The 18,053-nt window shown below is 45.9% G+C and overlaps 1 protein-coding gene across 2 annotated transcripts in view; it reads right to left on the reverse strand.

Annotated features, from left to right (window-relative positions):
* Positions 1-1,058: 1,058 nt before the first annotated feature.
* Positions 1,059-18,053, reverse strand: part of zbtb46 (zinc finger and BTB domain containing 46) — a 49,723-nt gene continuing 32,728 nt past the window's right edge. The window contains exons 3-5 of one of the 2 annotated variants that reach the window (XM_061258082.1): positions 15,317-15,592; positions 3,476-3,651; positions 1,059-1,867 (exon numbers count right to left, since the gene is read on the reverse strand). In XM_061258082.1, the coding sequence (XP_061114066.1) occupies positions 1,475-1,867; positions 3,476-3,651; positions 15,317-15,592 (845 nt within the window). In that variant the 3' untranslated portion in view covers positions 1,059-1,474. Of the gene's footprint in view, positions 1,868-3,475; positions 3,652-9,245; positions 9,809-15,316; positions 15,593-18,053 lie in introns of those variants that run through there. The other variant, XM_061258083.1, reaches the window with a different exon arrangement.

Consider the following 18,053-nt stretch of genomic DNA (forward strand, 5'->3'; position numbering starts at 1 on the left):
ATCTCAAGCAAAGCAGCCTGGTTTTCTTTTTGTTTGTGTTTTTTTACATCTTTTATAATTAATAGAAAAAAATCCATAGAGCTCACACTAAAGAAAAATGGAACATCAGGGTTCCATGAAATAACATAAGGGTGCATATATATATATATATATTTTCTGTAACAACAAACAAAATAAGAATATTTAAGGAATAAAAAAGAACAGCCAGACAACACCCCATTAAAGAACAACAGGCCCTAGTATCCTAGTGCCCCGTGTAAATAAATTGTTAACAAGGGAACACCCCATCAATATGTATGCAAGCATACTTGAAGAGAGAGGCAGATTGAAAAATGAAGAGGAAAAAAAGAACACTTCTTGTTCCACCTCCCTTCTGGTGGAGCAGGACAAGTGTAAAGGAAAAGGTATCATTATTTTAAATGTTTTTAGAAAAAATGTCATGACAGTTTTGGAACTGGAGGGACCCAGTTGTGTCTTTCTGCAGAGATCAGCGGGCATCCCCCATTGGCCAGGAGGCCACAGAGAGTGCTGTGAATGGCGGACAGATCCTGGACAGATCCTCATCCCTGCATAGCGTTCACATCTCTCTCACTTCCTCTCTCTCTGTCCTCGGTCCATACACCCAGTCAATATTTCTATTTACATCTTTCTTCTTTCATTTTTCTCAACAGGATTTCAAACAACTATAGAAATATAAAGTAAATGGACGTGGCAGAAAAGAAAATGGCATACCTTAATTTCAAACTTCGCACAAATATATAGATATAGATATTTAACAGTCATGAGGAAATTTATCCTTAAAGGTAGGTGCGGTCACCAAGTCATCTATGTAAATTAGACTAAAAATGTAAACCACAGAATTAGGGAATTGATAGGAATCTGGTCAACATTAAAGTGCAAGTCTGTGGCAGTTTTCTGCAAAAAAAGTGCCAAACTGCTGCCAATGATCAGACACCTACAGTTTTGCAATAGATACGACCCCCCCCACCCACAAACACACACACACAAACATGTCCACCCCACACCTCCCCCCCCAGTCCCCACGCCCCACTGTTGGAGCAGTTGCCTGCATGGCAAGAAGACAGACGGCACTTGTCTCGTTACTGTTCAGTGTCAAAGCTTCCAAAACTCTCGCAATCAAACGGAGTCGACACTCGCCGTTCAACATCTGCAGAACACGGTCTCCATCTTCAAAATGTCAGATTTATACCAAACCCCGACGTGAGACCCAGAGCATCATTGGACCCTCTGAAACAACGCACTGTGGCAAAATTTTAAAAATGAACAATAAAAGAAAACAATAATAACCTTTCCCACCATCATCACAGATAAGTGTGATAAGGACGTATAAATGTGCACGTGTGAATATCGCGCCTCTTATAGTCAGTAACACTGCCGTGTCTTACCCATGGTCAGAGGCTGCATCTTCGTATAGATTTCTTTAAATTACACTTATAAAAAAGAGAGAAATGAACTAAGAAATCCAGGCGAACTCTTTGTCGCTCCCCGCCTGGTTTTCCCCTTCTTGTGCCGAGTCGCTCTCCTCCTTGTCATTGTCCAACATGGCGTCTCTGTGAGGCGTCCCTGAGTGGTCCTCGTCCCCGTCAGCCAGCATCTCCTCGTCGCCGTCGCCGTCGGCCGGGTCGTCAGGGAAACGGGGGTCGCCGGGGTACAGCTCGTCCTCGGGGGAGCCCTCCTCGCCCTCGCCCGCGTCGCCGTTCTGGTCCAGCAGGGCCGCCATGCCCCGCCCCGAGCAGTCCGCGCAGACGCCGTGGCGACGGGAGCCGTGCTTGATGCCCACGCTCGCCGCCGACATGAAGACGCGGCTGCACACCTTACACACGTACTTCTTGTCCTTACTGTGCACCTGCGGGTGGGGAGAGACGGAGAGAAACAGAGAGTGAAAGAAAGAAAGGGGGGTGGCGGAACCGGACGACACCGGCTCCAAAGCAGGCGGTGGCTTTCTGAGAAGGTGAGCGAGCTCTCGCTGTTCTCGTGCTGTTGCTGTAACTGAAACCACAGTGATTCATAGCAGCTCTTTACCCCATAAAGCCACTAACTCTGAACATGTCATGATTTTGGATGCCTTTGATCTGTCTGAAACCAAAGCAAATTTCTGTGGCATATTCTCACCAGCGTCAGATTAAGCACATGTGTCCAGCCATGTGTTCGCTGTGTGAGGACGGCATGGCCGGTGGGAGAGGATAGGAGATGACATCTTCACCAGTCTCTGACGCAGTGAGGTAAGAGTCAGCTCAGGGTCAGGGTTGGGCAGGACCTGACCTCTGACCTGCTGCTCCCCCGTTTGACTGCGAATCAATCCTGTCTTATAATTTATAACAGCCCACTATAAAGCAGGCTGAGACTAGTCAAACCTTGACAGGAATGTCAACTGAATGCAACACTCGTTACTGGGGTACACACAAAATGCTGCGCAGCACAAAATATTTGCAAAATTGAAGCCCGAAGTTTGATATTTTGAAGTATGTTTGACATACTTCAGATTCCACCTCCCATTAGCCCCTCAAAATGTCTGTGGCTCTTTGCCTCCTGAATGCATCCATGTTTTTCCCCACATCGTGACATGAAAGCTCTGTATTCCCTCCTGTCCTGTATGCCCCTGAGAGCTGAGAATTACAGTGTTCCATCTGTAGATAATATAGCTTTAAGTAATCCCAGCTGCATAAAGCAAAAGGACATCACAAAGGGCATTCTTATGTCAAAAATAATGGTAGACTATGAGAACCCAATCGGACCAGACAGTTATATGAGCAATGACAGATGTTTGAAATATTCACATACGTTTCTGACAAGTAGCTGCCTTTACAATGACTGGTGCAAGGGCATTTGGGGGGTTTGTGGCCCACAGAAAGGAAATCCACTTCAGGTAACTCTAAAGCTTATACAGCAATATGTACTCCGGTGACAGCACATACAGTACAAACTGATTCATTTAATAGCATTTAATAACAACAAAATGGTTTAAAAAAATCTAAACTAATCTGGTAATATACACATACAACCCCAGCAGGGATAATTTTGCTATACAAGCTGTTTTGGAGTTAACAGCCAGACCTCCCTGTTCAGTAACTTGAGCTCCCCACTGTGGTCCAGACAGCAGAAACCATACACATCTTCCAATGCAGGCCCACTGAGGGCCACCTCTTTCCTTTACAGATAATCATGCTAAACATAGGTATAGAGGCTTAAAGACAGGGTCTCTGCACAGTGGTATTTACTTATACTACACTGCTAATTATTGGTTTGTTTGGCTATTTTTTATTTATTGAGTACTAATATGACTTCTGTGCTACTGCACTTCCTGAGATGAACACTGATGTTCTCCACTTCGGTGAGTCTCTCAGGGTAAGAGAGGCTGCTGAGTGAATGTAACGGCGCTATGCCTTTAAGCTGTGCTAAAGCTCCTCCCTGCTCACTGCTGCCCCCATTCTGCGCTGCGGTGCGCTGCACTCACCAGAGTGTGCCTCTTCATGTGCTCCCGGCGGGTGAACTTCTTTCCGCAGATCTCGCAGGGGTAGGGCCTCTCCCCGGTGTGGGAGCGCATGTGCCTCTTCAGGATGCACTGGTGCATGGCCGAAAAGCTGCAGTACGGGCATTTGAACTTCTTCCTGATCACCGTGAAATCGTTCACTGAAACACAGAGGACAAGAAGCGCCGGGTTAACAACTGTGGAACGCTGCCGTTTTGCTACACAATCATTATGATTACAATCACAATTACAATGTTGATTCAGTTTCATATTTTTTTCGAAAACCATTTAGGTACATTGCAGTATGCAAGTATTTGGTCACTGACAATTTTGATCATTTTCACTCCTTACAAATTAGATTTGACAGAAACAATGAATACGAGTTGCAGACTGTCAGCTTTAATTTGAGAGTATTTACATCCATATGTAAAAGCAAAGTGTGGAGAAAGAAAGGAATTATTCATCATCCAAAGCATACCACCTTATCTATGAAACATGGTGGAGGTGCGGTTATGGCCTTGGCATGTATGGCTGCCACTGGAAATGTCTTTACTGGTCATTTGATGGCTGATGAAGTGGAAGTGTATCTGCTAAGAACCAACTATATGCCTCAAAACTGGATAGCCTTTCACTTTGGAGCCCAAATATAAATATATATAACCAAGTAGTTTTCCACTGCCAAAATGTAGAATGTTCTTGGTTGGACGAGTCAGTCACCCAACCCAAAGTCCACCCAACTACAGGTCCAAAACAACAACAAAAAATTAAAATGTTCAAATACTTATGGACTGCACTGGATTTAGCCTACTGTCTGTACTGTGCAAACACGGTATACTGTACAAGCAGGCCTACAAAAAATATTTGCAAATGCCCACAGACGCCAGACATCTATGTAGAGACCTACGTTTCATTGACTGTATTTGCTTTCTCTTCATTTCATTAAAGCAGCACCGTTCATGTGTTTAATCCACGAAACCACCCCGAACTGACGGTTACCCTGGAAACTGCTGATCTTGAGACAGTAGGGTAGCAGCTAAACGCTGAAACCCCAGGAAGTGACCGGCTGTAGGTTTGCGGCTGTGAGATGCTGTTGGACAGAAATAGGCGTCGCGGTAACCTGAGGTCAGCCCAGTAAGTTTAAGCGGCATGTCCTTTTCTTATTGAGACGTTGCTAAGCCAATTATCCCGCGGTCTAGACTTGCCTTGAGTTAAGCAGATGCAAAGAAGGTCAAAGCAGCCGCGCGCATTGCGGCCCCTTTACTTTATGGCCTAGCCGTGAAATATGGTGTGCAACAGAACAGAGAAGAGCCGTGTTTTAATACAAACACACTCCCTGTAGCTCACAATCTCACCATCTTATAACCCCCCCGAAAGATGGAATCTCAACATTAGGAAGAAGAGGCAAATTCTGTAAGGTGACTGAATACCTTGCTACATCTACCTTTTGTACGGTTTCCACACATCTCAAGAACACTAAGGACAAATCATTGTACATCAAAGAGCAGCACAGAACTAAAAAATCACTTTAAAAAGGAGAATTCAAGGACAGGTTTCTAAAGCAGAGTTATCAGCAGTTTATTGAATACAGATATAAGCTACAGAGAAGTAGTTTCATCTTTTTTCTTAAAAAAAAAATACACATCTATCGGTGTAATGCAATGTACTGTACAAGTTGAAATTCTGTCTAAAATAAAGCATTTTTGTTGCTTAGGAATGTACAAAATCACAAATGCAGCACAATACAGAGTTCAACTTTGCAAATATATTTAGCAATTATTTGCTTCTGGTACATTTCTAATACCTGCAGGCCTACTCACGAATATAATGAACATTTTCATTTTTTTAAATGTTGCATTTTATTTTTTGTTTTCCTGAGGAAGGGGCAGTTAAAATCTAACTTTAAAAGTATGAGTTCCTTTTTGTACTGAAACGAGTTCATGTGATACATTCAGGTCAGCACAAGCCATATATTTCATATATGGAAAAGACCCCAGAGACACTATTCCATACCCCCACAAAATCACTCAAACTGTGCGGAATGATTAGCTTAGCTTATTGCCTTTGGTATGGCCTCCTTTAGCAAAGGTCCTTCTAACCAAAACCTCCAAACCCCCCACCCACCCCTGGCCTGGACTGGAAGATTTACAGAGCTGCCAATTTAGCAGCCTCTGCATCACAGTGCATGTGTTTTACAGTAATACACCGTTTAAGGGCACATTTTAAATCATACATGAAAATTGTGAGACAGAAACTGTCCATTTCCTATAACCATGTGCCCGACCGGCCACTTGTTATGAGATTCTACGTAGCTGCAGAATTTCACAGCATTAGGCCCACCTCACTGTGCCTGGCTCATCCTGGCCTTGCCAGACTGTAAGCCGAGTGCTGGTGGTGGGTTTATTTATAAACATACCACACAATCTGTCTAACACATCATGTCATTGGTGACTGACAACAGGTGATTCACAGGAGGGGTGCAATCAAAAGCTCCAATAAGCCAACTTGGACCAAAAGTGCAAATATAATAACAACAGTAATTACATTTTTGAATCAATAAAACATTTTGAATTATAAATAAAATCTCAAAATTGTAACTTATTCAATTGCCCTTCATCACCATTAAGGAAATATTAAAAATGGACCCTTCCAGTGCAAGCCCCCTATGGAGTATCTGACAGAAGGGACTATATAAAAAGACATTTCTCATGTTCAGCAGCAGCAGGTCAAGTGTGAACATTTATTAAAACATTTTGATCAGAGGTAGAGCTTTTAAAAATAATATGCCACTAATTTACAAAATATCACTGTTTGTAAACTCTTCCATTTACTTAAAATATATTGCTCAATCTATTCTTTGGCTCTAATTTCATATTTTATATCAAATGGTCAATTAGCACTACTACAGAGATGCAATGTAATGTCTAATAGAACTACAAAATGGCGAAATGTCTTCTGTATATGAGGAAATTTGAATAACAGATAACTGTTAGCTAAATATCTTACAACCTTTCTTGCCGAGAGGTGCATATGTTGCTCTAAAAGGCAGTGAGTGTGTCAGAATTGGCTTGTAAAGATGTGGGACGGCTGCTGTTTTGTGCGAAGACTGCAATTAATTCATTAATATTTTCGTTAAATGAGACGCTCACAGCAGTCTGAAATTATGCATCTTGTTTCCAGAGTAAAGAATACAGTTCCTTCTTTAAATATGTGCAAAGTGTACCGAGAGACCGTGTGCATTTTCAACCACCACGTGGATCCCCATAAGATCTACTGAGGTTACAATCTACGATGTTGCAAGCACACAGCAGAAACGGCAACCTGCCGATATGTACGCATCCGCACAAACACCGACGAAAGAGCCTGCTGGCTCTCCCGCTCCCCGATGAACTGACCCCACGGTGAGGCCACCACACGGATCAAAAGAGGTCACAGCCCTAACTCTCAATCCACCACGCCTACCATTCTCCACCCACTCCTCCTTTATCTGGGGTCGAGGGTCAAGCGAGGGCAGAGAAGCACAGAGCCAATTACAGCAATTATTCGGCTCGGCTTAGAGCGAGACGTTGGGAACGGTGCGAGAGAGGCTTCGCGCATTTCAGCCCTTTCTGTGTCAGCTCTACAGAGGTAACAGAAACCTGAAAAAAGCTGAAAAAAGGAGAAAATCGCCATGTTCCAGCAGGTGGCGCTCTTGAATGGCTGTTGTGCTTCCCACTGTATTTCACACTGCTTCTTGGTTATGGATACTCAGAATTATGTTTTATAAGGGCTGGTGTTATAAGGGCAGCCCAATATGGAGAAAAACACGGTGAACAGTGACCAGAAAGAGACAAAGTGCATAGAAGAGAGAAAAGTTCCCTATATTACACCACCATCAGTGCAAACCGCCAGCACCCTCCAGCTTAATGCAATCATCACTTCTTTTGCAATGACCAAGGTCTTCACCCATCAGCCCAAAATACATATAGTTCAACACTGATCCAGGCTCCCAATACCCAGAATCGTAATCACTGAAACACACTTCAACATACAATGTGTGTCTTGTTGCATTGCATAGCAATTGTGCTTTTCTACATTTGCAGCGAACCAAAAGTATAAAATATCAAATCCTTAAATAGATATTTTTTTAATTTAATTTAAAATACAAAAAATACAAATATACACATTTTATAAAATATAACAATGCTTCCGTATAAACATTCACACCTACAACAGAAAAAAAGAAGTTCAGTGGGAACGTTTGCGGAGAGGGAGGGGCGCTAGGGGCCGCGCGTTAGCCCGTGGCTCGGTGCCGCCGGCCGCCGGGCGGACGGACGGACAGATGGACGGATGGACGGGCCGCGGAGCCCGGGCGGCGTCAGTCGCGGGCGTGGGCGGGGACGGAGACGGAGTCCTCGCTCCTGAGCGCGTGTAGGTCCCACAGCCGCTCAGACTGGCAGCACACCTTGGCATGGGTGGCCAGGTTCTTCTGCGTGCTGAAGGCCTTGGCGCACACGAGGCAGGAGAAGACGCGCTCGCTGGAGTGCACGGACGACAGGTGGCGGTTCAGGTCGGTGCGGTCGCGGAAGTGCTTGGCGCAGTAGCCGCACTGCATCATCTTGCGCTTGAAGTGGATGGTCTTCTCGTGCCGGTCGGCGTTGGACTTGAGCGTGAAGCTGGCCGGGCACTGGGAGCAGAAGTAGCGGGCGGGGGGCTCGGGCGGGGCCGGGCCTCCCCCCAGGGGGCGCTGTGGCGCCTCGAAGCAGTCCAGGGACAGGGCCATCAGGGACAGCGTGTGCTTGTACTCGTGCTCTCTCAGCTGGTCCAGGCGGCCGAACAGCCGCTTGCACAGGGAGCAGGCCAGCTCCTGGGGCCAGCTCGCCACGCCCGTGCCTCTCTGATCCACCACCGCCATCTGATCCTCCTCCCCAGGGGGCTGGCCGCCCTCCAGGCCTAAGACAGAGAGAGGTGTGAGCACCACGGCCGCACCAGCGTCACAAATAAGAGGGCGTGCAAAGCGCAGGCACTGAGGAAAAGCCAAAGAGCAGGACACCTTACCTGCACCGGAGCCGTGAACGTCCTCTTCACAAAGCATCGGCTCCTGTAAACGCAGGGAACAGCGTTAGCACGGCAGTCTAGCACACTAACGGTAATATATTATGTTCTTTTGGCATGCAGACACACGTACACACAAAGGCAGGCAGACTGACAGACTTAAAAAGGGGGAAAAAAAGGCAAACAGGCAAAGAAAGTGTTACATCCAGCATTGCATTTTAATAAAACATAAAAATGGAAAGGACAAACTAATGAGTGTGTTGTCTGTGAGGATAATGGCTCCAGCCTGAGGATAATTCATGTGAACGGTGGTCAGTTTGGCATTTTTTTTCCACACGTTCACCCAGGGTTCTTTTCAATTTGCACAACAGGTGGGGAGAGAATAACTCTTTGTCTCCTTTCACAAGAGGATATTCAATATTTGCTCATCTCTAGTGAGAGATGCAGATGCCTCTGACAGGTTTGTTTGCTTATCCCTGGGCTTGTGTAGGTACGCCCGCCCTTCCCTCCTTCCCCACACCCACCTCCAGCGACCCCCCTCTCTCCCCTCGCCCCCTCAAGCCTCCCCACCCCCACCCCCCCAGCGTCTAAGCACGCCACACCACAGACTAACAAACAGATGGCTCATCCACAGAGGTAGTGGGACTTCTTGGGAGGGAGGTCCACAAAACAAATGCTATTTAAGTAAACGATATATGACCTGCAATCTTACAGGCACAATACTCTCTTCAATTGCGCTGCGCTATTAATCGTGTGTACTTTTACTTTCACTAATGTCTGCCTTGCCATTAAGGTCCTGCCCCACCTCTTTGCAAAGAAACTACATTTCCTAAATGGAATATTTTTAAAAAACTAAATTGAGCAGCTTTTACTGTGCTTCTGTTGGGACTATATTTGGATGGCAGTGCCGAGAAAGCATTAATGTTGGCAGAAATGAAAATGAAAGGAAAGAAACAGAAAAAAAGACAATCAGGCACAGGTATGATGGTATGCACACATATCCGTAGGAAATGCAGGGAATTCCACCATCGGCGGTCAGAAAGAAGACAGACTCCAGGAGCCGTAGGGCCGGGTCACTGCGGCAGCTGCTTACCTCTGTGGACGAGGGGTCCGGGGGCTCCTCCACGAGCTGGACACCCCCAGCCTGATGGAGGCTGGAGGGCCCAGAGGGCCGGCCGGTGGGGGGGTGCAGGGGTGGAGGAGGAGGAGGAGGAGGAGAGGACGCCCCTTGTTTGCTATCAAATTTGCCCCCTGGACGATTGGAGCTGCTGTTGTAGGAGCCAGGCCCTGAGGAACACAGGAAACGAGTCTCACCCACGTAAACTAGAACCAGCTGGCCACTTCTACACAACATGTGAGGGGGCAAGAAGGCACAGAGGGGCAGGCTGCAAAACTGGAGCTACGCGGGTCCGCGAGGAACAGGGTGAGGGGGCTCCTCTTCTCTCCACCGCTCTCTCTCTCCGTCTCACTCCTGCCTTCCTTCTCCTCCCACCCACGCGTGGGCACAGAAGACGAGGAAGAGAGGGAGAGGTGTCGAAGGAGGCTCGGGTTTTTCTCTTCGTTTGGAAATAATAAAGTCGTCCAGCTGCTTCAGAGCATCCATCCAGGGGAAGAGAGGACTTCTGCGAGAGACTCTGGCTCTATCTGTGCAGCAGTTCACCAGCGAGAACAAAAAGACCTCGTTTTATTTTAAGAGTGCACGCTGCTCGTCCTGCTCAATCGCCGATTACCACTGTTAACAGCCATTTATATCTTCCGCAGGAGAAGTGTATATGAATGCGCTCGGAGGACCACGTTACAAGGCGCATTTTGGCAATCGTGATCAATTATTGAGAGTGACAGATAGAAATGGTTTTCAACTGAACTGAGCTGTCTTCATCCAGGCTTGAAGACACCCAACGCAAACCCAAAGAGGGGTCTGTGTTCGGGGAGGTCAGAGGCAGTATTTCTGGGGCGCTGAGTGACCGCCATGCTGGGGGGCAGGTCCGGGCAGAGGAACGTAATCGCGAGGTGTCTGGGGGCAGCGGACGGACAACCGGAAAATTCTCCTCTGACGCACACACCCTCCCCACCAGCGGCCTCCCGGGCCCCCTCCCAAACCCCCCCTCCCCATAAGACCCCCAGGGGCTGAGGGCCCGATGACACTCCTCTGCTATCCAATCACAACAGAATATTGCATTTCCCTGCAGCGTAATTACATCACACTATACAGTATTAGGCAGCTTCAGCTGCTTTTGTTGCGATTTCCTAAGTGTTCGGTGGTTTCGAATAGGGTGAGGGGCTGGTAGCAATGCTTTCAGGCACTATTGCGGAAAATCATTAAAACAACAAACAGTATGTGAGCTCCATGTAACATGAGTTTAATTGCAAACCACACAACTTGGGTTCACGCATTCCAGTTGACCATATCCTTAAAACCGCCTATACAGTATATATTGCCCCACAAGTCATTACCAATGGCAGACAAACAAACAAACAAACACACAAAGTTGCGGCAGTTGTCTTTTGGAGTTCTTTTTAATCAGCTCCATAGCTTTTTCACAGCATGAGGACAATGTACCTTTCCTCTCACTTGACGGGTCCACTATAAAACAGGGGACTGTGTTTACACACACACACACACACACACACACACAGTCAAGAGATCCAGGGAGGGGAGAATGGCCTGGGAAGGTGTGGTCTACAAAGGTTTGCCTTTGTGTTTACAAGTCATGTGGGTTGCACAAGTCTTTGTTTGAGTAGGAAGGGGAGTCTGACATTTTGAGCTTGTGTGCCGAGCACTCCACCAGTGAAGCTTGTGGGTGAACTGGCCCCATTACACCGTGTCCTTTCATGCGATTGTCTGTAAGATGGCAGTGGTTTTACCACGGTAGGTACTCAAAATCAAAAGAATGAATGGGAAGGGTCTGCATGAGACAATATCGGACACACTCATGTACATGACTGAAATACTTTGTAGTTAGGAGCAACTAGGATAAAAGAGAAATGTACACAAAATTCACATTGAGAAATATATATTATATTTGATATATACTTTATATTATAAATAGAGTATGTATGTATAATATAAAGTATACATTAATTGCACACGCACGCACACGTGTATGTATGTATGAACACATGTTCATATAAAGAACAGGAATGATTGAGTGTTTATACTAAACCAGAAATAAAACAGAGGCATCCACAGTTACAGTACTATACATTATATTGTCTTTCAGTGCAATGACAGCTCCTCACAGTTCTGTTCAGTGAGCGGACATAGCAGTCTGACATTTTTACAAAAGGCAGAGCTGAGAAAAACAGTCTTCTCTCACCCTTTTCTCCCCCCAAAGAAATACATTTCATCTGAATTCAAGCCCCATCCATTCCCCCATATAGTCTGACTGCTGGACGTGCAATTTAATTAACAGCTGTTGCGTAACTCCCCTTTAGTGGGAGTGAAGCTTAAATTTCAGGCTTTAACTTTGGAATTTGTGTAGGCAAAAATGGACACAACCCATATTTACAATTTCCAAACACCATATATTTCAGAGAAAATAAAACACACATGATCATTCTTTCCCCCAAGATGGAGTGGACTGTTTTTCGGGTGTTTCCTGCGTTTCCTGTGTTTTTCTTTTTTTATGAACCTGAATTATTCTTGAACCAAAATCACCCTGGTATGACAACAAGCCCGAGGCAGGGCTGGAATAGACTGCAGGAACCCGGACAGAAACATTAAGATGAATTCACCATACCTTCGCTTCACTATGGCAACCCTTGATTGAAGAAGTCACTTAAATTCTTTGTGCTCACCCAATGAAATGAGTCACCGTCATATTCAACTGCTATTATCCAACTGTAGGATTTAGTGCCGTGCTAAAGGGCATTGTTAAAGGGGTGGCCCTCCCCTCTCCAACTGAACTCCAGGTGCCCCTGCTGGAGAGGGGCGAAAGGAGCACCTGGAGATTCCACAGCAGGTTCTGCGATTTGAGGTCCAGGTGGACTGGGCTGCCCTCCTGCCCTTTTGGCCCTGGGACTAAGTGTTGGGGCAAGTGCACTTTCCCTTCCCTTTATCAGAACATCTACAAAGGGCAGTTGGACATTGTCATACCATTGGCTTTCTAAACCTGCCACAGCCAGTCAAACAGGGGCTCTGTATGTTCCTTTTCAATGAGGGCGGTCACGTGCTCTGAGGCCAGTAAAAACACAAATGCGAGCCCTTTTCCCCGTACACAATTCACACTCCGGCCCTCAGGACTGATTCAGCGTCCGCGTTTTACAGGACTGAACCGCAGAGACCTTCGGCGGATAATGCTTTCAACCTCGGCCATTCAGTCCAGAAAAACCACAATGATGGCAAATGCACAGTGATTTCATTTATTAGCCATAACGTTCTTTTTTTTATGACAACCAGACAGTTTTTATGAAAAATATTGCTTTCAATAAAACAAGTTTATTTGGTCTGTTATGGAATTTAATAGCACTGCCATGTTGTCAATGCCAAAGCAGCAGGGACCAATAGTACAGCATACCGTGGAGGAGTGATATGTTCGTGTGGTGAGCAGAGGTAAGTTTCCCTGGAACTGCGTCTGTGGTCATGCTATGGTCAGACAGCAGCAATATCTATTAGCCTGCCATTCCTGTGGTACATTAACACATGAAAGGTGCTTGACTAGGTTCACATCAGCGAAGCTGGCTTGTAAGTGGGGGGTTTCAGGGCAAAGCACTGCCTCACTTGCGGCCAGAAGTACATCAAGGCTTTGGAAAACACACCTACTTCACAAGAGGAGCAGGGGACATGGTTCAATCACAAGCAGCGCTAATGGCACAGGGAAAAAAATCTCCAGAGTTTAACCTCAATCTCTTTTCTCAAAATTAGGTTGCAGCACAGATTCATAGCGTGTGAATTAGCCGAACCCCAGCGAAAGAAAAAAAACACAGAGCTCTGCGTACCTTCATTAAGCAGAGCTGTGAACACGGCGACCTGTAATTTTAGGCAATTACTCACACACTCACACACACCCGCACGTGCAGCCCCGCTCCATCAGCACATATTTACACTTATCTGATAGATGTAACAGTTTTCTTTGAAATAAACAAGAGAAAAAAAAAAGGAATAAAAATTTCATAACAAAGTACATTTTGGCGACTAGAGTGAAGGCAGACATGTCAGAAATGCCAATAGAATGTGTTCCCTGAGGTCCTCCTCGACTTGCAGTCAAGGTAACCCGTATCTAGGAGATGTGTCTGTGTCTAAGACAGTAGAGAGGCACAGTGTGAAAATCATGATGATCAAGCATAGTGAGGACCTCTCTTCTGTTCTGCTGCCACAGCACACCGGTCCCCACGTGGTTAGAGTGACCACCATTAACACATTTTTTGGAGGCATTAAGTCAACTTAATATTTCCAAGAAAGTATCTGATCCTCCACTCCTTTTACCCACATCACAAGCAGGTGATGAGAGCCTGACCCAGCCACCTGTTACAAAACAGGTATAAATAACCAGTTCCTTGACCCAGTATATTCTTATTATTTTCCATTGTGATTAAGGAGTAGCTCTCAAGATGATTTCATCCAAAGCTCACCAGGAAAAAACATTGTAAGTGTTTGTCAGCACACCTCACAAATGACAGACAGACATGTATCTATAACTCAAAGATCAGATTCCATCTGCTGAAAATGTTGGACTGATAACTGAAGCCACGGTCTGCAGCCGGGCCTGCCCTGTGTCACCTCCCACTTCCACTGGATCAATCTTTCGCAGGGATTACAATAAATACGCTCTGAAGTTAAAGAGGGGGTCGGGGGCAGGGAGTGGGGGAAAGGGCAGCAATCTATCAATGCTTGGGTGACTTCTCTCTGGTCTTTAAACATGTTTCTTCTTTTTCTGCCATACTTGGTACTCCCATCTCTTTCACTCATATAATTCCCAGGATAACGGGGCACTCACAGTATTTTCTACTTGCAGGTCACCCGGGAAAAAAACTACAAAAAACAGTTAAAGCCACCGTCCTTCTCAGCTTAACATCATAGCTACGGTTCAATGGCTTTGCTGATCCTTTAAACCGACCGGCGACATCTTCATTGGACACACTCTGTACAACCTTCAACACACAGGGAAGTGCTCCAGCCAGCCGCCCATTACCATGTCAAAGGCCCACTCTTTTGTCGTCTGTTCAGGGCGAGCTAAAAGAGCATGACCGGATTTAAAGTTTTTACTCGTTTCCCTTTCTCAGGGGAAACAAAGGTGCTGAGTTTAACCAACAAAAGATGCAATTACACGGCAAGGCAAGACAAGGAAAAAAACACAACTGCGCCCATATGTCCAAAATAACTTGATGGAACTAAGCAATATCCGTGAAATTAGCTTAATGATTTAAAAGCTTTTATTAAACACACTCTCCAACCACTAACATCCCGAAAACATATTTTTACAGTTGATGGGGCCTTCCTGTTCCAAGGTGAACTGAGCCAGCACACTCAAACGTTTTCATCTGCTGAACACTTGCACACATGCTCACACAAGGCCCAGCTCATCTCAGCTCAACACTCCACCAATGATACTGAACCCAGCACACCCGAACGGAACACTTGCGTAGTCAAACTGAACCCAGCAGAAACCAGGCACTTTGGCCTCACTATAACTGAACACTCACACATTCAAACTAAACCAAGAGCAACACAACATTCACTACATCACGTTTATAAACACAATACCCAGCACACTGACGGTCTCACACCAGGGTGAGTGGGAGTATTGGGGAGGGTTCTACCAGGGCGGGAGTACTTGAATAAAAAGGCTAACTTACGGGATAAGGAGTGGCCGCTTTTGGGAAGGTAATCGAAGAGCAGGGGGCTGTCCTCGCTCAGCATCTCGGCGCGGAGAGAGAGGAGGCTGTTCTTGCTCATGAGCGCCGCCCGCAGGTTGGCCACGGAGGCAACCTGGCAGGTGGGGTCGTCTTTCTCTGCCGCCAGAGACTGCGACAGGAAGGCGGCCTCACCCGAGAGGGCCTCCTCCTGCTTCACCAGGAAGTCCAGCCGGTCGCCACGGCAGTCCGAGCTGTTGGCCTCCATGACGTCGGCCACTGCGGAGAGAATCAGGACCCGTTAGTGGTCAGTCATGGACGGAGGAACCAATCAGTATTCAAAGAGGAGAAGCCATCCAACCAATTGTAACCTTAATAGTGTACAGGTAGGCCCATCTACGTATTTTGATTAGTTCACTTATTATCAAAGTCGAAGATAACTGCGATCAACAAACATGGCAAAGGAAAAAGGAAAATAAGAAGAAAACCACACATACGCAGTTTCATTACAGATCAATTCTGTGTACTAGAGGAAGGGAGGTTTCTAATCCAGCATACAAAAGTCCAGCACGCAAGTGGGAAACCACCTTTTGAAACCACATATCTTACCCCATTTCCCTACCCTGCAATACCACAATGTGATGTTCACAATCACACATTCACAGTCAAATTGGTGCACGGGCGAGCACTTAGACGTGAGCCTGGTGTGTGGTAAGGGCAGAAATGCATATGGGGTAAAGATAAGATATGGTGGGAGAGAGAGTTGAATGGTAACATGCTACCTCTCCAATAGCTGCCACTTTCTTTTATTACGTCTTTTTTATGTAGTCATTGAGATTAGACATTATTATTTTTTATTCTTCAAACTCGTTGTGCCTATTCCCCCAAGAACATCTCATTTAAAACTTGTGGCACTCGGTAGGGTGTGTGTGTTACATTTAGTGGTAAGAAAGTCAGAAAGACAGGAAGACTCAGGTCCAAACACACAATCTTGGCTCTGCCAACCATAGTCGATAAGTTGATAAAAAGAAGTGCCACTTCCACAAAATTGCCATTTTAAAATGAAAATAAAACACGCGAGAGATAGCATTAGCTTAGCACACAGCTCCACTGAATCCACACACCCGAGAAGGCAGTGGAAGATGCAAGGAATACACTCTCCAAAAAGGGTTTTAGACTCATTGACAGTGGAAAAAGGAAGGAGGCTGTTCAAAACAGCTGTCACCAGGAAACTCCAGCCCTCCTCTCCAGCTCTGCCTCGTTCAAACTGCTCCACTGGCAGCCCGCTGATGACAACTTCATTGGAGCCACACACAGTTTACCAACTCTTGGATCTCTGAGATCCATATTTTTCTTGTATTTCTTGTTTCTTGTATTTTTTTCTACACCGTCCCCCCCAACCCCCACCAACACACACACACACACACACACGCACCTTAACTAAGAGCCACACTGAGTATTTACAATGCAGTCCCAGGAGACACGGGTCTGAAGGAGCGGGAGACTGACACGCTCTGTGAATATCTGCACTCTGCGCCGTATAAATAACAACCCAGAGAAACAAAGCTGCTCCCGTCTGCCGTGGGGCGCTGCCAGGAAAAGCCATCCTCATGGAAAAGCGTCCCGCTGGAGTCTGCTGGAGGCAGGCAGGCAGGAGGGGGACAGCTGGGCCTCAGACTCAGTCCAGCCTAAAACACCCCCAGCCCAGCCTCCAGTCCGCAAAATACTCACAATACACAAACACAAATATACAACCCAACTATCCCCAACACAAACACCACACACGTACACACACACACGCGCGCGCACAGAGGGCCCCACCAATATGCAAAACCCACACACATACCTACACATAAAACACACAATTAGAAAGTGCTTAAAAGTGTAATTGCTATGTAATTATAGAAGGAGCATCGCACGGGACAACACGGTACACAGAGGCTGTTATTCTGTGTTGCAGGTCAGGCACAGCGAGCGAAGGAGGACTGATGGAGCTGGATCTCTATCTTAACAAAGCTACCAGGACATAAATAAGCTCTATCCAAGCCGTTCAAGGGCACCAATGCTTATTATTAATAATATGCTGCTTATTATACAGAAGTACTGTATGGTACTTCACCTTTCTGATAAATATATATATGTATATATATATATACATATATAACCTTTTTGTCACCTGTATATCATTATGCTTTTGAGACTGCCACGAGTATCTCACAATAAAACCAAGGTAAAATTCAGGAAGTCAAGTCAGAATGATAAATACTTGGGTTCGGTGGTTTTGAATTCCATCTCCTCTGACTCCGTGGCTAGATATGTGTACAATGCACCGCTGGCCAGTGACAAGGCGCCCACACAGGTCCCAAATCCAGGCCCTCAGTACCAGTGAACAACCATCAGCACAGTCATAGACTTTGCATAATTTCACAGGTCAGTAACAGCTGACATTGGCTACATGCTGTATATCCAGATGGGTGTCTTCTCACAGGAGGTCTCCATGGTATCAGTGCAGTACAGATTCTGATACACCTCGTTCACATGCAAAAATGAAAACACCCACCATGTGTAATTAGAAAGACCACAAAACAACCAAGCGAAATGCACTACTTAGAAATACAATGTAAGGCAACATAAGAACTTGTGGTCTCAGAGCTCTTCTTAACGTTCAGCCAGTTCGCATCCTAAATGAGCTGAAGACTAATTGCTGCACAGTGGCACTGAAGCGAGGGGCCTGCAGTGA

This window comes from Conger conger, chromosome 10 (assembly GCF_963514075.1).
Source record: "Conger conger chromosome 10, fConCon1.1, whole genome shotgun sequence".
Lineage (NCBI taxonomy): Eukaryota > Metazoa > Chordata > Actinopteri > Anguilliformes > Congridae > Conger > Conger conger.